This window comes from Pinus tabuliformis, chromosome 2_2 (assembly GCF_031772625.1).
Source record: "Pinus tabuliformis cultivar Carrire ecotype Pingquan chromosome 2_2, CPIR1, whole genome shotgun sequence".
NCBI classification, from domain to species: domain Eukaryota; kingdom Viridiplantae; phylum Streptophyta; class Pinopsida; order Pinales; family Pinaceae; genus Pinus; species Pinus tabuliformis.
Window position 1 is genome coordinate 57776027 of NC_142300.1, and position 24758 is coordinate 57800784.

Genomic DNA, 24758 nt, shown 5'->3' on the forward strand with positions numbered 1-24758 from the left:
CCTAAAACGTAGTTCAGATGAGGAGATCTTTTAGGCCATGCAGGTCAATATCTACTTCTGCAGTTGCAGCTTCAGTTTCAGCAGTTTCCAGCTTCAAACTAGGGCAGTCGATATCTTGTAAACTGTTCGTTGGATTGACTTCATTCCACCACCAAAAGTTGCAGCTTTCAAAGGAGGTTCAGATGAACCTACAACACAGTTCAGATGAGGAGATGTTATAGGCCACGCAGGTCAATCTTTGGATCTGCAGTTGCAGCTTCAGGTTCAACAGCCTCCGGCTTCACATGTGTGAGAGAGAGACCCATTTCTGTGCAGTAGAGAAGAGACTCATTCCTGCGCCGTAGAGAGAGAGAGATGTGATGAGAAGAGTGAGTGCAAATGAGGAATATTCCTCTTATATTTATACACAACGTTGGTGTTTGAATAGATGCGACTGTTGGGCTTCTGAGTCTATCTGAGTTGTAGGTCGGCTTGATAATAATTCCATAATCAAAATAAATTCATATCTCCATGAATACTTATCGGAATCGGATGATCTTTATATCAATCCTACACCTCTAAACGAGAGGAATCTAATAAAAATATTATCAGCCATGAATAAGATGACCCACATGAAGTTTTTCCCTGGTTGCCAATTTTAACAAAAGATTACCAAACTTACCTCAAGCTAAAGTCTATTCTAGCTGGCTCTTGTAACATATCTTTGTGGTTTTTCGGTCTTAGTTAGGGCACCATAACAACCCATGTCTGCCTCAAAACCACCTCTTTTCATGTGTTGACCTCTCTTCTCAAGCCTTGTCCTCTTGCGTTATATTTACAAGACTCACAACCCTTTGTTTCAGATCTTCTCTAAGATAAAATCAACCTCAGTCTGCACTCAAACTAGGGAACAAATTCCTGCAACAATGGAGACACAATTTTTGCCCTATTCTCAAGAGATTTGGCACTAAATTCTTGCACACAAATCAATCCTCCTACATGGCCAACATTTTCCTATTTTTCCTAGTCTTGACACAATGATCAGGGAAAAAATTAGCCCTCTCCTTAGACCGAGTTACCACAAAAAAAATTCAGTCTTTTATCCTTATTTGCTAGAAACCTCCGACTTCTTGGCTACAGAAAGAGAGATAAATAGTGTTAATTTTTTTTTGCATAACCATAGGAAAGTTCCACAAAGTAGACTTGGACTTGCTTGCATACCTCAGACAAGATGATTTGAATTCCTGCCTAGAAGGGGTGCAAATAGGCTCAATATATAGTTGATTGCCCATATGAATAGTCACTACTCTTAGGCAGGCTGACTTGAGGAAAATCCCTTCTAGATAATATTTAAACATATTTATCAAATGCCTTGATGTTGTTTGAGCCACATTAAATAATACAGAGAGGAGTTCCAAGTCGATTAATCATCAATAATAATAATTTTCCATGATACAAATTAAATTCTCTTTTGGAGTAAGATAGATTTTCCTTGGGGTAGTTGGACTTATCCTTGGGGTCATTAGATTTCTCTTGGGGAAATTCATCCCGAAGTTGCCCAAAATTTCAAGACTCCCTCTCAACTAGAGAGGAATTCTTGACTGCACCATAAGTATAATCTCGGATGTACATGTCTCAACATAAGAGAAGCTCATCTCATCTCATCTCATCTCATCTTATCTCATAGACAAAGAGTGATCCACAACCAATGGTAGGGAAGATCAATTTACCACAACCAAGTCCAGGGCAATCACATTTTGACCTTGGTAAAGATCACACACACCCCACTGATCTTTAGGTCAAGCTCCATGACCTCATCTCAGCTAAACAATGATGACTCGATCCACAGAAGAAGAAGAATGATCCACACTGACAATAGGGGAGATCAATCTACCACAACCAAGTCCATGGCAATCATAAATGACCTTGGTAGAGATCACACACCTAATGTCCACTCACTGATCCTCACCCAACTTGATCCTCAGTAATCAAGTGGTAGAACACCTACATCTAATACATAGGGGGGATCAATTTACCACAGCCAAGTCCATGGCATGCACGCTTGCCCTTGGTAAATATCACACACACCTAAGTCTCCTCTCCCATGTGGCCAAGATGGGAGGCAATCCCGACAAGCTTAATTGATTCCATGATCCCCTTACAAGGGTGATTTGCGAGTAAGATGCAAACTGAGTTATGTACTCAACCAAGTCCATTGCTTTAAGGAGTACCCTCACCCAGGAGCCTCGCTACAGATCCTCCTTCACCAAGTCTATGGCTAGTCATAAAGGTGGGGGATAACATATGCTCAGTGTTCTCGATTAGCAGTGTTCCCTCTTAGGGAGGGATACATTCTCCTGCACTCCAAGCTACTCTTTGAAGAATAGGAACTTCAACAACTTGGTGAGAATGTCTACAATTTTCTCATCTGCTAAAGCCTCGTACTTCAATCCTACAACAAGTCATTGTCAGGGCCTCATTTCTCCCTATGTGATGGAGCCTCAATGCTCTATCAGTGGCACCATGTCTGATAATCTTGTGGATAACATTTGAAGCCACACTACTCGCAATATGATCAACCACTACTGGATTGAGTGCAATGGAAGTTTGCTACCTACTCATCCAGGAAATCAAAGCAAGACCCATACTGAAGAAACACCTCAATGTGTTCTTCTTATTTACAACACTCTCGGTTCACTTTGCATCGACATATCTCTCCAGTCACAACACTGTCTCAATCCATCACTAATTGTATCATGTAGGTATCTCAATACTAGCTATGTAACATCCCAAAATACATGTCCAAGTTCTATCTAGCTTAGGGTACGCACTGCAAAGCAAGCATCCATCGGGTTTCCTACTCATCATGGGATCAATCAAATATGAATTTGAAGAAAAGTCTCTCAACTTCTTTAGTGTAGTCCATCATGCCAAGCTTCTGACAACATACTTCCCTTGACAAGGAAGTCCTCACCATCTCTCTGTTACACTTCTAATCTCAAGAAGTGGATCACCTATGGCTCAAAGGTCAACTCCCTTTGGTACTGAATGATGAGGTGATATGATCCTGTCAAAAAATAAATCATTAGCATATAAAACCAAATATCAAGGACATATCTTCAACCTTGATGAGAAGTTAGATGTCCATCAATCCAAGCATGCCAACCACAAGGAACTTGCTTGAGTCCATATGGGGTTTTCTTCAATATGAAATCATGAGTCTCATTCTCATGTACCTCAAAACCCTGAGGTAGCTCCAAATCGCTTCTTACTTCACACAGGTGTTAGGATATTATCATAGTCCTCTCCCTCTTAGAGAATATTCCTTGACACTATTGAAATTTCCATCATAGAAGTGTCTGGCGCTTCTGTAATTGAAGCCTCTTCAATCATAGTCATCAACATGGGAGACTGTGATCCTTCCTTCGAGGTTTGAGCTCTTGTCCATTTTACAGTGCCACTTAAGTCATGGGGTGGTTCTACATCCTCCTCAATGTCAATATTAAGGACATGGTCCTTACATCCATCTGATGTACATGTTAACCCCAAAACAAGAGCAAGAGAAATAATATCAAAGTAAATAAACATAATAAAATTGTACCTAACGATGAAGCAAGACTTTTTAGAGTTCAATATTTCTATCAAGAGAATCATCTTCATTTTGATTTTCTCATTAGAGAAATTTTGAGATTTAAAATGGGCCTCCTAAGTAATATTATAAAATAACAATAGAAATACTAAAACAAGATTACATTACATCATCAAATTTTAGAGGGAAGAAAGAAAAAACTACTTTTTCAGTTTGTATTTTCAACTTATCTCCCTACGGTTTTACTCAAAATTTCAAGGGGGTCACTCGTTGGGTGCATAATTTAATTCATCATCCAAGGAGTGCCCATGTTGCATACTTTTGATAAACCCTGCTACAAAAAAAGAAGATGAGAAATACATGAAAAAATGTGATTGCAATCATGTTTTTTTATGTATTTTTCATTTTTTGGGTAGCAAGGTCCATCGAAAGTATGCAACATGGGCACTCCTTGGATGAGGAATTAAATCCCACATGCTCCCGCTCGAAATTTGAGTAAAACCGTAGGGACAAATTTGAAAATAAAAGTTGATATATATATATATATATATATATATATATATATATATATATATATATATATATATATATATACCTTTTTACTCCTAAAATGATTAATCATCCCCCATGGTTGAAATCATCATCTTGAATCTTATTGGTTCTTATAATGTTGATTTTGGTTGTACATTTTTGTTTTTAGGCCCATTTTAGACCTCAAAATTTCTTTAATGTCATGTTGCCATCATATTTTGCAAGTTTCATCTAAAAGACACGATTGTCTTTCTTCTCTATATATGAGAGTGGCTCCTTCATTCTCTTGCACCAACTCCTTCTTCGAACTAACTCTTCCTGCATTACTCTCCATCTTGATGGCCCTCAGTATGGATCTACTTTCCTTGGTCACATCCTCACCCAAGAAGTCATGGAAGGAAGCATTTGATTAGCCAATTACTCCGGGAGAAAGAATAAACAATAGTTTAAGAAGATAAATCAATAGTGACACAAAGATAAATAACATGAGTCTTGAAAGTACTTATATTTAATGAGGATTGTGGGAAGCTACCATCTCCCTTTTGATCATGCTTCCTCACCCTAAGGCACCGTTGTCCATAAACCATAATTCAATATCATTTGCAAGAGAAGAAATGTTTCCTCTTGAACACCACCTGAATCCTTAATCTTCTTCTTGGGCAGCCAAGCCCAATTATCAATGTACAAGATGACCACTAGATCCACATCATACCATCTCTTATTGGGTGGGAGACAAGCCCAACTAGGGTACTCTAAATCTGTCACAGGTACTTGAATAGCTCAATATATCATGAAAAATCTGAATCACACTAGGGTTCCAATGTTATAGAACCCATTCCTTTTTCCATATTCAAGGCCACTCCTCAGGTTTCTCCCAAACCCTAAACTTTATTTGTAAGAAAAAAGGTTCCCTAGTGTTTCCTTCAAACCTTAGCATTATTCTAGGTCTCCAACATCTTCATCTATTTATCTCTGCTTGATCAAGAAATCCATCATAGTTGTCTACATGAGGGTGGTCTCAATGAATTTTCTTCAACCAACTCTAAAACCATGTTAATTTTAGGGCTAAATAGTTCTTTGTTGTAGACAATTACATTTTTAAACTTTTCAACAATATTTCACATTTCATTCACCCTCATATCATCATAAGAAATTATATAGAGAGAACATTAACATTAATAATGCAACGAAACAATAAGCAACATTAGAAGAAAAGCATACACAATAGAGACACCAGGATTTATGTCAGAGACGGGGGAAAACCCCCACAAGGGGGAAACCTAAAAATCAATCTTCTTCTTCTTAGATATTCATGAAATGTTCAGCTGAAATACAAAGTAAAATTATAAAGAGACACAATTATTTCAATTTCTATCACATTAGGCCTACTAGGGCCAACCCTAGAACGTACAAGATCCTCATAAGATGGCAACAAACAAGCCTATCAAATAGGCTTTCACAAGCCCTCCAAAAAAAACCTCTGATGGGTCTCCTAGTGAAACCATAATGGTTGTCTCAATATCACTGTCATGAGTAGAGTATATATATCTTTGTCTCAAGTAGTTGTTGCCATGGTCATATCAATAATTGTCATAAGAACAAGAATCACTGCTCAAACATTGTTGTCATAAGAACAAGAATCACTGCCCAAACATCAATGTCGCACTGCACAAACATCACTATCATACAAACACTACCATACAAGATGTCTTCTTTGCAACTCCATGAATAAGGGCTTGATAACAAGCCCTCTTGACTTCTCCTTGCATCCACAAAGAGTCATCCCTTAGGGCACCATAGGTCTGCCCACATACAATGACAAATTTGCCTTTATTGTCCACTGTTCTAGGGCTCACCGAACCAGATACTAACCACCCTTCAAGTCACTATTCTAAGGTTGATTCACACTATTGTTCAATACCAAACAACTCCTCATCACTTAGAAAACAGTTCACTTGAAAGATAACCAAGCTTACCTTAAATTGAAGTATTTTCCAACTGGCTCCTGTAGCATATCTCTGTGGTTTTTCGGTCCTGGTCAGGGCACCAAAACAACCCATGTATTCCTCAAACCCACCTCTTTTTCTGCATTGACCTTTCTCCTCAAGCCTTATCCTCTTGCGTTATCTTTTCAACACTCACAACCCCTTTGTTTTAGATCTGCTCTAAGGTAAAATCAAACAAATTATGATCTCAAACTAGGGCATGACTTCCTACAACAAAGGAGATATAATTTTGGCTTGTTCTCAAGAGATTTGACACTAAACGCTTGCACAGAGATCAATCCTCCTACACGACAAGCATCTGCCTATTTTTCCTAGTCTTGACACAATGATCTAGGACATAATTAGCCCTCTCCTTAGACTGAGTTACCACAAAAACAATTCAGACTTCTTTCCTTCTTTGCTAGAGACCTCAAACTTCTTGGTCGCAGGGAGAGATAAATTTGGTTCACATAACCATATGAAAGTGCCACAGAGTTCGCTCGAACTTGCTCGCATACCTTAGACAAGAAGATCTAAATTTATGCCTAGAAGGGGAGTGAATAGGCTCAATATATAGTTGATTGCCCATATGAATAATTGTGACTCTTGGGTAGGCCAACTTTATTATTTTAGGTCTCGACTTGAGGAAAAACCCTTCTAAATAATATTTAAACATATTTATCAAATGCCTTGATGTTATTTACCCAAATAAATTTGTGCCACATTAAATAATAGAGAGAGGAGTGTCAATATGATTTAAACCCATCTATAATAATAATTTTCCTTTATCCGATTTAAATTCTATTTTGGGGTAAGATGAATTTTCCTTGGGGTACTTGGGCTTCTCCTTGAGGTAATTGGATTTCTCTTAGGGAAATTCATCCTGAAGCTGCCCCAAATTTCAACAATTATTAACTATTATTCGATATTATTTATACATATTTATGTTTATATGAGATAATAAACAAAGGCTATTTGATTACAACAAATTTCAATGACTAAAAATACATAAAATAACAAATAAAACCCTAAAATCTAAAATTTTCCAACCCTAATTAGTGGTTGAAAATGCATATATATATATATATATATATATATATATATATATATATATCAATGTTTTTAAAACTGGAACGGTCCACCTAATGAACCGGTTTACCGACCGGAACCGGTCTAACCGGGACTGGTTTGGTCTAAACGAACCGGTTTAAAAAAAAAAAATTAAATAATTAATTTTTAATGAAACAAAACTATTTTTAAGATGTAAAACCGTGATTCCAAGCCAATAGAGACAAAATATGCAAAGTTTGCTCATTTATATACCATGTAAAGGTGAATATATCAAAATGGCACCGAGTGCAATACATATCATCGACAAAATAGCAAAATACATAAGAAATGAGGCTCTAAATGGCCTATAAAGTCCAAAAACAATGTTGCAAGCTATGAGGCCATTGGCCTACAGTCCTACTACAAGTCTACAGTGTACACATGATCAATCATCAAGTTCATCACCACTACTAGACACAGGATCATCATCAGGAGCTACATAGACATCATCTGGTTCAGAGTCTGAGGATGCCTCAGCCTGATTTGCAACCTCAGTATCAATGCCACCAATGACAATAGAAGTGGAAACGAAACCTTTCCTAGATTTGAAGTTTACCGTCCGTCTGGCAAGGACCGGTAATGTGATGTTAAAGCAACCATAAAAAAATGCTAAGGCATTTTAAGTGCAAAGGGAGAAATGTTACAGATAAAAAATTCACTCGTAATTCTGAAGATGTACATGACATTTTAAGCTTTCAATCACTGGGACAAGGTGAGAATGCTTGAGGGAGGACATTCCAAAGGAATATGGAGTCACATGGGGTGTTTTATTTCAAAATTGTACAAAAACAAGCATAATTGTGGGCACTTGGGATTTGGGGGAACACCAGCTTAAGAGGAAGTTTGATTGTTATTCAGGGGGTTTAAAGATCACATACAACATCGTGGGAATGTCTTTTAAGCTAGGCAACATAAATTTACCAAAAAGAAAAAATATGGGATCCAAAGTATCATGTTAAAAAATACACGAGATTGAAAGAAATAATTAGTTTAAAAGAAAGATATACTTTCGTGCAGGAAGCAATGGAGTTTGCACATAATAATGAAGACAACTGTAATCTTATTTAAGCCTTAGAGTTTGTCAACTTTGACTCTTTCTACAAGAAAAGTAGTTAAATATAAAATGAGGATAATTGAACCTCTAACAATGCTCCAGAAGAAAAAGAAAAAATAGTGTAATGGCGGTTAATGCTCACATGAGTTATTAGTTGTTAACACAAAATTCACAAATTTATTGTAAATGATCATGCACATTTGTGAGCATACCCTTTGGTTCCATGGTTCAAGTTCATGCAAAGTTCAGCTTGAGAGTTCTTTGAGATTCAGAACAAGACAACACAACATCCGAGTGATGCCTCTTAGATAGCTGAGTTTGTGCCTGAATTAACCCTAGATCCTGCACAAAGGAACACAGGTGATCTGTTGATTACAAACTGTTTCGTTTGAAGAGCATGCCTAAAACCGGCCGGTTTAGGACGGAACCGGCCGGTTTGATACAAACCGGCCGGTTCCGTCCTAAACCGGCCGGTTTGATACAAACCGGCCGGTTCCGTCCTAAACCGGCCGGTTTTTCACCGGTTAGGGCAAAAACTGGGCGAAGGGGGCCTTCCAACCGGGTTTTTTGGCCGGTTTAGACCGACGGCCTTGCTAACCGGCCGGTTAGACCGGTAACCGGTTTTTTAAAACGGTTTTGAAAACACTGATATATATATATATATATATATATATATATATATATATATATATATATATATATATATATATATTCAAGTTTAATATATGCCAAGCCTAACCTTAGGAAAATAAGGTTTAAAGTATTTTATGCTTTTTAAATGCATATTTTTCCATAACCTAATCTTAATTTACCTTGTAAAAATAAAAAAATAAAATTTACGGTCTTAAATTTTAATTTAAGATGATTGACACACTAGTCGAATAGTGCCTTTCACAATCAAGGGAGCTATTAGTATCCAAGGGCAAGGTCTAGGGAAGAAGACTAATTGGATTGAGTTATAAGAGAGAAAAGGTTACAATGAAGCTTCTCTTCATCAAAATCCTAGCGACTTTCAATGAATAGGAAATAAAAAGTCAAGGAAGTTATACTAAGATTCCTTGATGGAAATTTGGTGATAATTTTGCAAAATTAGATGTAAGAGCCATAAAATATTCAACACATATAGTGCAGTGAAACCCTAAGTCTACAACAATTACAAAATAGATAAACATACTTACAATAAACTTGCACAAAATCACCATGGAATCACAATCATCATCAAAGAGAAAATTCCTTCCAATCACAATATCCTTCCCAAGGCAAATTCACTATGTTAATGTTTCATTGCATGCAAGACAAAAGGAACTACTAGTGCACACTCAAATGTGAGTGACTTGTTATAATCATTTAACTCTAAATCTATTTCTCTTTATTTATATGAGGTAAACCAAGTCTATCATAGATTGGATTAGAAGTCCAACTTGGAACAGGAAGGGCATATCTGTGATTTGGAGAGCCATACTAAATTCTATTACTATCATCAAGGATGGCTTACTATGGAAAATTGGCAATGGTGCCTCTGTCCGTATTGGCATCGATCCTTGGACAGGCAGCGGTAACTCCTACCTTCTACCAGTTGGACTGATTCAACACCTAAAAAAGAAGGGCATAAAGTTTCTGGAACAGATTGGAGATCAGCAAAATTCTACATTCCATACACAAGCCTGACTGACAGATCCTCGCTGGCACATACCAATTGAATGGAGAGGAATTTTGAAATTCTACCTTCAGGCACTAACAGAAACACATGTTAGACTTCGGAATGTAGAGGACGAACTTATTTGGGCCCACTTGAAAGCTGGGAAATACACACCGAAGCAAGGATATGATATAATTATAGCAGACAAAAAACCGAAGATCCTAAGAAGCTGGTGGGATACCTTATGGAAATTAAAAGCTCCTCCTCGTACCAGACTATTGATGTGGAACATATTAGAAGACAAAATCCCCACTGGATCCTATCTGAAAAGAAGGGCTTTCTTGGGTCCTACCCGATGTGTACTCTGCCTCCAAGAAGAAGAATCGACCCAACATCTTTTCCTTACTTGCTCTACCACCAGATGTATATGGTCTCAAGTCCTACTATCTCTTAACATGAATATGAATTGGCAAGGGGTCAATATAACATCGGCTTGGGAGAACTAGTGGAGTACTTCGACCGTGGCAAAGCCAAGGAACCTTCCACTCCTCGTCTCTTGATACATTTGGCTCAAGAGAAATAGCAAAATTTTTGAAGATAAAATGGTAAACTGGAATCTACTCCCCCCACAAATTTGTGTTGCATATGAAGAACTTCCAAATGAGGACAGACAAAAGAGACCCAGAATTATACAACAGGAGCAGATAAACAGATCGATCCCGTGGGCCTATTATGACAGAGCTTCCCAACAACATGGCTGTGGGGGTGGCATTTGCCTCTACCTATCTGAAACTCACTACTTCCAGATCAGTATGGCACTGGGTCCTGGCACAAACAATCATGCTGAATTGATAACACTTCGACACATACTATATTTTGCAATCCTGAAACATTGCCGAAACATACAAATATATGGAGATTCAAAAATAGTGACTAATTGGTTTAAAAATACAGCGATTTTCTCTACATACTCATTGAGAAATATTATGGAAGAAATTGTTTTTTTCAAAACATTCTTAGATCAGATTTCTGTTTCTCACATCTACAGGGACAGAAATGAAACTGCTAACAGGCTATCGAAAGAAGCAACGCATCGTCCTCTAGGAGAGTGGATGATCGCCGAACATACTCCAGCAGGGATATATCAGTACTTTCACATGCCATATATAGATGAGGGATTACAGAGAGGCAACAACCTCTAATTTTCACAGCTTTTGTTTTTGAACCTCTACGGTATTTTGCTCTGTATATAACAGTATAGTGCATATGGTTGTCAACCCCTGCGTGGGTGATTTTTGGACAAATAGTTTTTATTATTGCAACAGAACAACGTACCCTCTGGGTCACATTGTATATATTTGTTTTTGGACAGTGGTCAATAGCCACGCTTACAGCATATGCCTTCGGGCATCCACAGCATGTAATTTCTATATATGGAAATTATGAATTTTCTTTACGGTAAAATGAGGTAAACCAAGTCAATTTAATCCAATAATTGACTAAAAACCTTAAAAATAATAAAATATGTGATTATTGTATAAGTAGGTCACAGGTTGACCTCAAAGATAGTTATCTTAATGATAAAACATAACAATATGCCTCATTTTAACCCACGTGCGAGAAAAAACAACTCTAAGGTAGACGTCATCCTCTAAAAATGTATTTTTCCATTACAGTATGCTATGGATGACTCAAAAGAGGTGATCCTTAATCAATAGCCCATCTCGTCATCAATAAGTTGCCCAATCATCAAGCAAAACCCTCCTTCAACAAGACATCATCACGAATCAAGTCCACATCATTAATCCTAACCACATGAAGAGGACATCATGACTTTGCACGTGTGCTTTCATATTAGCTTTATGTTGATGAACTAATTCGTGATTATTGCTTATATGTTTTCATTGAATCTTTGTTTTTTTATTCCACACTAATGCTAGTAACTAACTGTGAACTAATTTGTAGTTGACCTCTAATACTTTATTTCTCGCATGTATGAGATGGTCTTAGCTAACCGATTCCTCTTGAGGCGCACTTTTCTTATTTTTTTACCACTATGTGCATGCACATTTCTCTGCTAGTCTCAATTGTGAGTTGATTTTGTCCTCATTCTCTAGCCATTTCTCTTTTTCTTTCACCCTAAATTCTCTGCATTTGACAACCAAGAGTAAAAATACATGGTGGTAGTCAAGCCCACATACTAGATGGGGTTCTTATCCCAAACGATGTGAGGTTTGATTGGTACTTCTTACTGGGGAGGCTCCTTTACTATTGGCGATACATTTTGCCCCGTCGAATAGACCTCAAGTCATCATCATCTTCATCAAATCAACTCTACTAGGCAATATCCATCAATGAGGTGCAAGCCCATCCTAGGGGTGACTTGTCATCTTTGGGGTACACTAGCTCTCTAGCTAACATTCTATCTCAGATGTGCAACATTTTAGGCTCTGACGGGAGAGGAGAGGATCATCAGCAGTGACAAATACATCTCGAGTTCAATGCTCCTCAAAAGTGGTCAACGTCTTGGCTTTTATGCCCATAGTGGTCATCAAATGGGTCTAGATGTCCTCTCTTAAGTGTTGGAGAGGCCTCATACAATCCCTTAAGGGATGGCAACTATACCTAGGAGCAAGCATCTTGAACATAGCCATAGAATCAAGTGAGATCAACATTATAGGTGCAAAAAAACAATAAGACTATCACAGTGGGCTATATCTAATGCAAAATTCATCTAAGTACTTCACATACACACCATTTTCAAATGTCTTCCTAACTTATGATTTGCATTTAAGCTACAATGCTTAGATATGGGAGGGTCATCAAAAGTTCCTATTAAGTGTTTCCAAGCTTGAGGGCAAGGACAATTCCTCAACCAATCCATCAATTAGTAGGTGCAAGTGGTTAGTGACATGGTAGGGTTTTACTTCATGGAGGATTCCACAGTCTTTGTACCAACTATGAAATTCCACCATTCTTGAGTGATATAATGTGAAGAGGGAGCAATTGTGGGACCCTAGGTACCACTTTCCTCAACCTATTTTTACCACCCCTCTTGTACACCTTTCTCTTCATTGATTTCCTTTTATTTGTAGATTTGGGTTGCATTACAAGCTTTAACTAATTCAACATTGGCCCTTTAAGGATGAAGCTTTTGTTTGTTCATCAAGACTAGGACAATCAGAGTTCATTTTATTTGGATAGCTCATGCATTAGCCAAGAACTAAGTGAAGGCTAATGAGGGGGGTAGAGCTCAGTCTAGGCTTCTGTTCACACACTTTCATTTATCCCTGCTAATCTTTTACATCTTATCATCATAGTACATGATTTTTCTTTTCTTCTTGCTACATCAACCTCTTAGGGCAAAGTTTATGGGGCCATGCGCAAAGATGAGGAAAAAAGGGAACCAATATCGATGATAGATAACACTCAACCCAAACATGGGCATGCATAGCACGGAGAGATAGAGAATGCTATGTATGGATTACCATGGACACACAACATCAATCCATGCCTCATATTTGTGTCCCTCTTAGACAATGGAAAGAAAAGCCTCAAGGAAAGTCACATTGGACTAAGAACAAGGGTTAACCACCAAGGTGAAGCATGGGAACAAGAATACAACCAAAAGCAATCTTCAACTTGTAATGCATATTAGAATGCCTAAACATTAAATGAAAGCACTTGAATACAAAAATGGTTAATGTGCCTTACAATAAACAACCCACCTTCCATGAATGAGTAAGCTAAATGAAATAAAGCATTGATCAGAGCATAGATGGAGGGCCTTTGAGAGTAGCTATCTAAGGATCATCATAAGGCCATTCATTGGCAAGTTGAACAAATAGGAAAAAAATTCTCTGAGAGTTAACCACTTGGGCAGATAACAGTTCCCTTGCTCAAAACTCAATACATTTATGGCATTTTCAAACTTCTTGAATTTATTGTTAATCTTAATGCTCATGATATTTACTTCTTTCTAACATCTCTTATAAATTATGTTACTTATTTCCTACATTTGTCCTTTTGATGGTTAAGATAGTCTCTTGCACCAATCATATATTACTAATTGCACTATTAATGTATATGGATTCAACCATTGTTATCTATGCCTATCTATATTTACCTTAGGTTGCTACATAGTACTTTCCAACTATACTGGCATGTAGACTAGGTTTGGACACAAGTAAAGTGTGTATGTATGCTCCTCAACAATTAAGCCATATTGGTATGACTGCACAAGTTGTATGTTATCCCAATTTCTACATCCATCAGAATCATACACATCTTAAAATGTATTAACAATTATGGTATTCCAAATATACCCACCAAACACCCCCTCTGCATATGTTAACCTTTCAATGTACTTTAGTGATATTCACATATTTATCATTGATCACTAAGTTTATAAGACTATATTTAGCTTACATATACATTCAATTAGAGAAAATACTCCCTTGAAGTTGTACAACAATATTCATTTCTTTGATCGATGTAAGACTATCAAATTGTGAATTCAGTTTTATATGGATTAAATATTATTTCTGCCACACTTCTATGCCGAAATACTAGAGAGCTTTTTTATATCTTTTAATAGATATATATATATATATTTTGGAATTTTAATTAAACTCTTAGTTTATGTTATTTTTACATTTGTCAAGTTTTGCTACCACCAACATGATGTTGTAAACTATCATTTTCTTATGAATCCCATATGGTGTAAGCTACTATGTATAGCTTCCCATATGGAGGCTATTCCCTTGTGCTCTCTTTTATTAACTCTGCATTGCCATTGACCACCCAAGATCCAATAACTAATCATTTGCACTCAAAATAAAACACCAATTTGACCAAAGAAAATCTTTAAACTATGTAAAGATAACATAGCATGTTCATTTTCTCAAATAAGCACATTAAGCATGGAACCAGTTGTCTTCGAAACATCAACAAAAGATATTAATAGTGTCGTAGCCTCATTTTTCTATACCTAAAACAAACACATGCAAAAGGAAATAATTATAGGCACAAACATGCAATATACACCCACTCAATCAACTACAAAGTGCAACTACTAATCCATGCATATTTTATGAAGAGAATAAAACTGCATTAATAAGGAATTTTATATATAACCACCAACTAGACACCCAACGACTTGATACCATCGTTTCATCACTAAGCATATACAAGTTACTAACTTAACATGACTCCACAACTTTTACATTATAACCACATACACTAGATGAATTGCCTTAGTTCCTTTAGTCTTATCGCTCTTGCTAGAAAATAGAGTTATAGGACAACAATTAAAGTCTGACTCCTTATGACCAGCATGTAACCCACTATGGTCATCCACCTTAACATCTAAGGTAAATGGGATTTCAGTTTGCAATAATTCAATTGTATACTTAATTCTATCCAACAGAAATTGAATGCCATCTACAAACAGTGTAAGTGACCCTGATAAAAGAACCCATGGCACTCGCATATACAATTTTATGGATTGAATAATCTTTTTTTAAATACTTGTGCAAAAAAGATAATGAGTATTTCCAAAAGATAATCCAAGATGATTAGATATTGTTGCCAAATAAACAATGAGATTAATAGATAGGTAATTTTTTTATTTGTTTTCCTTTGTGGTTCATGAACCTCGGAGATCGGTGAATGCTACGTCTATGGAATATTTGTACCAGACAGATCCACCCAAAAGGATCACTTCAGACCGGCTCAACCATGGACCCTGAGCCCAAGAGTGTCAAAATAATTGACCTTGTGACCTCCCAATAGCAAAGGTGCTTTAACAACAGGGACTCGACCAATTGAACTAACCCTCAAGACTAAATTGATAGGTAAAATTATAACATCTCATAAATTTCATATTTTCCAGTGATTTCTTTTTATTTTTATATACAACCAACTCTATGAATTAAATACGTGTACTCAAAACAATTTAATTTAACACTTCAACATCCTCTCAGTATATACTTACCCACAAAGGTGTGGAAGAACGCAAGCCAATTGACATATTTTATGGAGTTGTACCAAAACAAGACAAAAAGTGTATGATGAAATGTTGCAAAGAGTCCATAACCCTTCAATCCTCATTTATGGCCCTAGCATATTTTTACTCGCTGTTAATATATTACGAAAAGTAGAAGATACTGACTACCACGAATACAATCACTCTCGATGGTAAATAAGAAACAAAGCAACTAAAGCTTGAATTTTTTACCATCATACATGACTGTTTTTTGCATTATCAATATCCATAATGAACTTTCACAATGCAGTCAACGAAATTCTACCCTATGACATAAAGGCCCTTGCGTTGAGCACCGAGCAACCACAAAGCCATCTGTGTAGTACAGGGACAAAATTTATGGTGAATGTCATACAAAAACGTACAATGCATAAAGAAAGAACTAGATATTTTAGGCAAACACAATACAATTCAAAGATGGATGAAACTTATATAATAGTAAACTGGAAATCTAAACAAAAAGAGGAGTTACAATAAATACTCTCCAATTGTTCATAGAGTTTTTGGGTCATATTTTGTCAATTACACACACGGTTGGCATTACATCTTCTATCATTTGTGCATCGTAATGAATCCATGGGATTTCAATTTGTAATAACTGACTAGAATACTTAATTCTATCGAATGACAGTATAGAAAATCAATGAGCTTCACAAACTTTACAACTTGCTACCTTCATGTAAGCAGTTCTACAGATTGCACAAATTTGGTCAATGATGACACTGAAAAAATGTCCATAAAGAAGCATCCAAAATGCTTAGATTTCATAGAAAGGTAGCAAATGAGGAGATTAAAACAAATTTAGTAAATTCAAAAATTATTACATACTCATAAACTTCATCTCCTCTCCAGTCATTTTCTATTAATATTTTTTGTTGCAAACAGTGCAAACTAAAGGTATGTCCTTGAACCATTTCCCTATAATTTCATGGAACTTCACCATCATGTTAGAATATGCTTACGGACAAATAAGTAGAAATACAAGTTAATTGACTTGTTATAAGGACTTCTGCAAAAATGAGATTTAAAAAAAAAATGATGAATGTTGCAAAGAAATATAATTGACCTTCAGTCCTCATTCGTTTCCCTACCAGATTTTACCTTGTGGCTCAAATATGAATGAAGAGTGGATGAGATTAAACAAAGAATGACTACTAGTGATAGAAGCACTCTCAGTGGTAAATACCTGGGGAGCCCAACCAAACACAAACTTGATTATTTGACCATCATAAACCAGTAATTTAGCATTAACAATCTCAATAATTAACTTGACAATACAAGTGTCGAAAAAAACTCACCAACGTGGTAAAAGACCTTGCATTGAGCACCAAGCATCCACTCCAAGCACCTTTCCATTATAAGCATACAATATTGATTGCACACATGCAACAGATTAGGAAAAAAATTCTGATATAGGAAAAGGAATCACAATTCAAAGCGAAAAAGATTCAGACATGGATGAAATTTAACCAGAAGATCAATCATCAAACACTCACAATCTAACCAACAACATAATTTCTATAAATACACTTCCATTCTTACAGTTCCTAAAAGAACTCAATATTGGCTATTGTCTAAATGCTTTAGAAGTTTCACGCTTTCTTTCCTGAACTATTTTAGAGTCCTAGTTCAAACGTGTTTGGATTTTCTTGATAGGTTGGGGGATTCATGTGGTTCTGAAGATGTTAGCTCATGTGGTGGGGGTATTTCAGGTAAAAGGAATAAAGGATTCGACTTTAGAAAGTAGGTGCCAGAGAGATAATGACACGATTCCTAGCACATACCAGAAATTGACATGGCAGATAATGTGCATCCCACTGAACTTATGCTGCTTCTCCCTCAAACTCCTTCACCATGTATTTATGCTGGGTATATTGTGGTTAGAGTGTCGTACATGTGGCTTGACCACCTCTTTATTTCATGTATTTTTGACTAGTTAGTTGGAGGAATTAGTTAGTTAATCCTCCCTAGGATAGATCTAAGGATCTCACGTGAGATATTATTATTATATTGGAAAGGAACTTGAGATAGACTCTATATAAAGAGTAGCCCTTCCTCATTTGTATTCATGGTTGGATTTTTGGAGATTCCACTCATTGGAGCTTAATTGACATATTTTTCTTAGAGTACATGATTGTGTAAAGGTTTCTTACTTTGTGGATGTTGTCAATTCTTCTCTATATTGGTTCTTATTTGGTGTATAAAGATTGACGGTGAAATGCTCAAGTCTTCTACAAGTTAACTAGATCAATCCATTGACAGTTAAAATCTAGCACTTGGAAGGACGATATTTTGGGGTAACTCCTATCTTTCTGTTAGTTTGATAATTACTTGGTTCCTTGCTTCTCTTATCCATCTTGGAACCCTAACAAGAATTATCAAGTACATTTATCAAGCTATAATTGATATTGTAGGTGAAGGTTTCTCCCTTGAGGATCCCTTCTTGTAGGGCCTTGATCTTCATTGCTAATCTTGATTAGACAATAGATTATTCTTCCTCGGTTCTAATATCTTATTCCTAATCTCTGAATGAAATAAACCAATTCATAAAAGGGATTTTCTTTCAAGCTCCTATTACCCCTCATGTCAGCAGGGGTAAATATATTTTCACTTGCATTTATCACAATTGTAAGCCCAAGTCACAAGTCAAAGGATTTATAAAAACCATGTAAGTTTTTGTATTTAGGTGTCCTAGGTTGTAAGGTCCCTTCTCGAATGATCAACAAAGGGACGATGCACTAGCTCATTCTCGACTCTCTTGGGCTAGAGTCGTAAGGGAGAAATTAATAAAGGGGTCAATTAGCAAATAAAACATCATGGGATCATGATGAATTTATAAAGTGATGTTATAAAGTGACAATAATAAAAAATGATGGAGAAACATTAGAAAAGTAAATAAAAATAAAAAGAGGGAAAATAAATTCAAATTGGAGGAAAAGGAGGGAAATTGGAAAATGGGAAATTAAAAGAGGAAATTGATTTCCCTCTCATTATTATGCAATTTTTTCTTTGGAGTTTGATTTGGAGAGTTGGGAACTTCAACACTTCCTTGGAAGGAGGACTAGTTTCGGAGGACATTCATCCACCCTAGTTGGTATTGGCAAAGAGATTACTCAGATCTCTTATCTGCATTGAATGTTGGACAATGATTAGCCTAGATGAAATTTATTGAGGTCAATCCTCCTGGTCAAAGGACCCTCTTTCCCTCATGCAGCCCTGGCTGAGATTCGGTGGCTAGTTTTGGTGCAGTGACGGAGACAACTCACTCCTAGAGGGGTTGTCACCACCCCTATGAGTCTACTATATCTCCTCAAGGTTTGATCTACTATACTTGGTTCCCTAAATGCACATGAAAGGATGTCAAATTGTTGCTCATGATGGTTTGAATGCTTTTTGCATGACTAGAGTGTGTACAGGAAGGTGTATTGACACCAAGAGTATTGTAGGAGCCTACATCAAGAGAGAATCAAATTGTTGTGCACATCCACTAGAGGGTATAGGTGACAGTGTTGTTGAGCATGAGGTAGCTAGGTGGTAAGGGTTTGGGGTCGAGTTTACAAGGGTGATCGAAGTACCGTGTTAGTTGTGGGGGAAGACCATGGGACTACAATGGTTGGTGCGTTTTGGCCAAGTGCCAAGAGGAGATTCGAGCTGTTGATTGTGGATATGTAAATGCACAAGAACGTTGTGTGTGAGGAGGATCAAGTGGTCTGAGTTCATAGAGGATAGATTGCAGCCCAAGAGTAACATACAACACCCTTACTCAGCTCGAATTAGTGACAACATGCCATACTCATAGTTGAAAGTGGGTGTGTTGGGTTTAAAGGAGACTAACGAGCAGATTGTGAGCCTACAATCATTTAGAAGTGCAACAACAACTATAAAAGGTGTATTACCTAGGATCCTTGCACTTAAAGACTAGATTGAAGGATATTGGTCCAAAATTGCTGAGAAGACCATTTCCAACCCTTGATTGAAAACAATAGTTGTTGTAGACACCCTTCTATAGGCAGGATCAACCATTCTGATAGTTGAGGACACTAATAATGAGATATCAGCCAAATATCCATTCCATGCAAGTAGTTTAGCATCCCATAATTTAATCTGAGGAGGCATATGGTTCCATATCTTCTGGCAACTTCAAGCAACATCCTTCAATCATTGGAGGATTGTACCAGGCATGTACTTGTAGTTTAATCTTTGAATAAAAATTTCGTTTTTTTTGCATTATCTGTTTTGAAATTACTTTGTTGTAATGGAGAGTGAAATTTTGCATGCATACAACCAAAATATTCAAGAAAACTTCAAAGCATTACCAAACACCAAAAACCAAAACCCAAAAGAAGGCAAGTAAGGAAACTCTATTTATTCTAGTAAGTAGTTGGCTGAATGTAATATTCCTAGGGAAGATTTACAAAGCAAACATAGACAAAAAGCCACAAAATTTAAACACACGAATCAGATCACAGTAATGCACCAAAACTGCGCTACTAAGCCATTTTATTAAATTCTGAAGAGGGTACAATTAGGTGTTGGAAAGAGTGAACCTGGGCTTGCTCAAGGCAAGCTAGCTAAGCCCAAATGAATAATAGGAAATCCCCCTCACGTACGTTGTTGCTCTATCTCCTGGCTCTGTGCTAAACTGCCTAGAAATACACTGTTGGGTGATAAGATCTACTGCTAGGGCCTCCTGTAGTGCTTAGAAAATTCTGGGAAATTAACCCCGGACTCTCCTCAATATAGCTAGAATAACCCATGGAGGAATTGGCTATGGTTGACCTTGGAAATTCAGCCCTCTTTTCCCTCTATGGCTTTGCTGCTGGGAAGTTCGGCCCACCTGTCTATCCTACTGCAAATGCGCCAAAAAATAGCTGCAAAATCCAAGAAAACACTCTCTCGGACTCCTCCCCAAACCTTCACAACTCCACTCCCAAGTGTGCCTCCTTCAAGCGCAGCGCAATCCTTGCGTTGTTGGTTGTGTCTGCTCGCCACAAACTCGCACTTCACTACCGGAAAAATTGGAAAAGGATGGAACTCCCTCTTTGGGTTGGCACTCGAAGTCCATCGAAGCAAGGGTTGAGATCTCCACTCGGAGACACTCGTGCACTAAACAACACTGCAAACTTGGCTTCAGCTCAAGCGTGCTATGTCAAAGACACAATTTCTAAATAGATGATTGAATTACCAAATGAGTGCCTTCCCTTCCTTTTTGTCAAGATGCCTCCAACATACTCATGTGGGCCCTCCTCGACTTCCTTCCACAGAATTCCCATCCAAGTTATGCGTATTCTCCATGTGGGCCAAAATTCTCCGAGTGTGGCCCCCACGCTCCACTAGGGGCTCGATATTTTCCTTCTCTTCTAATGTTTGAGCTTGCTTTTAATCAAAATTCGATGTGGGGCCTCTAAACCCACATTTCCTATGTGTCAACATGAAATAAGACAACATTTATCAAATTGATATTTCACTTAGCAATAATACTAAGTGGGAATATCACATTTATTTTCTACGACAAACAATGAATAAATCACTACTGCAATTTTCACCATAAAAATATTGCGGAAAATAAAAATACTGGAAACTGAGAAATTCTAGCGCACACAAAAATTTAACACTATTGTTTTTAGACAATTGTCTCTAAAAAATGTTAGAATTTCTAAGTCTGACACGTTAGAAACCCTCCATTTACTTTCTGATTTATTTCTTCCTACTTGTTCTGATTAATTAACAAGTTATTTACCATGTAAATATTGAAAATAAACACAAGTACATGCTCAACACATTATAGGTCATCAACTGAAGGAAACAGAAACAAGCACACAAATGACACCATTATTTTTGGACTAATGTCCCCGGAAAAACCCAATGCGGGGAAACCGGTGCAGCTATCTGAGAGTATTATTTATTAAGCAGTTTCAGAATACAATTCGGGTGCCAAATCCGGCATACCCAACAGAGAGAACTCTCGGCAGTAGTACCTCTCCTTTGGAGACAGATGTTTTGGCTAAAATCCCAGATAAACACTCTGGCAGCTCCTCAGCTCCAATCTGCCCCACGAAAAACCCCAATGTCAACCTCTAGGGACTGCGTCAGCCTCTTCTACCCTCTACGTCATCTTTCCATGCAGTTCCGACAGTTTCGGCTGTTCCCGACAGTTCCGGCTTTTGCCCTCTGCGTCAGCTTTCCCGGCTGTTCCAACAGTTCCTGGTAGTTCCGGCTTCTGCCCTCTGCGTCAGCGTTCTCGGTTGTTCTAGCAATTCCGGCTACTCCCGGCAGTTCCGGCCTCTGCCCTTTGCGTCAGCGTTCTTGGCAGTTCCGGCTGTTCCCAACAGTTCTGGCTTTTGCCTTCCCGGCTGTTCCACTAATCCTCCCAGCACTATCTCTGCCTCTCTACTTTTGTATTCACTGCCCCTCAACTACAACTCCGATCACTCTCTCAACTTTCTCAGCAAACCCAGCGCCAGAAAGTCGAAATCTTGATCTCTTAGTGTGTTCTCCAAGTGACCCTGAAGCCTCCTCTTATACTTTTCTCGTTGACAAATCAACGACCGAGATTAAGTCCCTAATCAATGGCTAAGATTAGCTTTGGCTTGATCCATGACTTTTCGACCATTCTAACACAGTTTTCTTGGATTCCTCTTTCCGAGAGGTGTAGGATTGATCTAAAGATCATCTCATTCTAACATGTATAAATGGAATTATGAATTTATTTCTTCTATGGACAAATTGTCAAGGTCGGCCAGCGATTTAATGTAGGCTCAAAAGCCCAAAAGTCATGTCCCTCCACCCTCAGCGTTACATATAAATAGAAGGAGCATCTACCCCATTTGGACATTCATTTCATCTCGCACATATCTCTCTCTCCTCATCTAATTGAGTCATATGATTTCAGGACAGCGTTCTTCTCCTCCACACATGCGAAGGGTTCATTGCAATTTCTGTTTTCTAGTGTTGACCTAGTTGCAACAAGTTTAACCAATGTTGACTGGGCAACATTTGACCTTCTTTGACTCCGATTTTTTGGTAATATCTTTGTTTGGGAAAGTTGCATTCTTTGGCATAGAAACCGATATTTTTTGTGTTTTTTGACCAATGCTGACCACAGCAAGTTTGATTGCAAGTTTCACTGTGCATTGACCAAGTTTGACTGATTTCTTCGGGACTATTTTGCGCTGATTTGGACAATTGTTGGAGGCCGAATTGACTGGGTTTGACTGAGCTGATTTAGAGTAATTCTACTGAGTTGACCAGCGTTGACTTTCTAGTTAGAGAATCCTATTGACTGCAATTTGACTAGACAAATTTGAATGTGTTTGGAAAAGTGAATTTTGTGTATTGTACTCTCTCCCTCTGTTGAACTTTTGAAGAATAATAAGAAGACTTGATCAAAGGGTTCCCCACATTGGGGTGTTTCCTTGGCATCCGCCAAATATTGTGTCCTCTTGCCCTAACTTGTCTTCTGCTTTTTATTTATGTACTATCTGCATTTACTATCATATTAATGTGATTGCTAATCTAAAAATTGATATTGGGCTAACAAGAAAAATTTAAGTAAATTGCTTTTAAGCATTAAACATACCATTGTTATCTAAAATTAACATGGTATCAGAGCTAAGGTGAAGACAAAGCCCAAGCAAGAGTGAAAAGAGCAATCACTGAAATTTTTTGGATAACTACATGATTCAATGGCCTCCACATCTTACTTCATACTTGATGCCAAGCTCAATGATAAGTCTGATTATCATGCATGGGAGATGTCTCTTGATTTGACTTTGGAAGAGCAGGATGTTATGGACTATGTGCAGGGAAAGATTTTTGAACCGCTTTCAAATGCACCCACTGCCGCTAAGACAAAGTACAAGAAAGGTGAAGTCAAAGCTAAGAAGATCATCGGGGACTCTATTAACAAGCATTTGGTTGCATACATCTCCGATTTGAACACATCTAAGGAGATGTATGATAGGTTAGTTGGCATGTTCAAAGTTAGCAATGCAAACCAAGTCCTCTTTCTCAAAAACAAGTTGAAGGACATAAAGTAGGGAAGACGTGAAGATATCCAATCCTACTTCATGAGGATTATCAAGAGCAAAAATGATCTTTTTTCAATTGGAGAAGTTATTACTGATAGGGAGCTCACTCTCATTGCCCATGGAGGTCTCCTTCGTGAATGGCATGTGTTCAACACTACTATCCTCAATAATGACAGGATTTCAGGTTTTGATGAATTGTTGACTAGATGTACTCAAGAAGAAACAAGGATGATGGAGAGAGACAGGCCTTCAAATAGGAATGCTCCTATTGCATTCTCCGCTCATGCTAAAAAGAAGAACAATGCAAGTTCAAAGAAGCAAAGTCAAGGAAGACCAGGATTCAAGTATGGAAGGATGCTATGAACGAAGAGTATGAGTCGATTATGAAGAATGATGTCTGGGATGTGGCCCCTAGACCCAAGGACAAATTTGTTGTCACCTAGAAATGGCTCTACAAGATCAAGCATGGAGCTGATGGAAGTGCTGAAAAGTTCAAGGCCAGGTTTGTTGCTTGAGGCTTCTCTCAAAAGGAAGGTGTGGACTATAATGAGATATTTGCACCAATTGCCCGATATACCACCATCTGTTCAATTATAGCCCTTGTTGCCTCGCAAGGATGGAACCTACACCAGATGGATGTCAAAATCGCCTTCTTGCATGGTTCAATTAAGGAGGAAGTCTATGTAGAACAACCCGAGGGGTTCGAAGTTCAAGATCGTAAGACACATGTATGCAGGTTGAAGAAAGCCCTCTATGGGTTGAAGCAAGCTCCCCGGGCTTGGTATGAGAGGATCG

General features: G+C 37.7%; 1 protein-coding gene across 5 annotated transcripts in view; it reads right to left on the reverse strand.

Moving 5' to 3' along the window:
• Window positions 1-15895: 15895 nt before the first annotated feature.
• The window catches only part of LOC149191462 (uncharacterized), a 361968-nt gene continuing 353105 nt past the window's right edge, over window positions 15896-24758 (reverse strand). The window contains exons 7-10 of one of the 5 annotated variants that reach the window (XM_089404283.1): window positions 17232-17281; window positions 17035-17119; window positions 16607-16655; window positions 15896-16248 (exon numbers count right to left, since the gene is read on the reverse strand). In XM_089404283.1, coding sequence (XP_089260409.1) covers window positions 16644-16655; window positions 17035-17119; window positions 17232-17281 — 147 coding nt within the window. In that variant the 3' untranslated portion in view covers window positions 15896-16248; window positions 16607-16643. Of the gene's footprint in view, window positions 16249-16338; window positions 16852-17034; window positions 17120-17231; window positions 17282-24758 lie in introns of those variants that run through there. The other 4 variants (XM_089404280.1, XM_089404282.1, XM_089404281.1 and 1 more) reach the window with 4 other exon arrangements.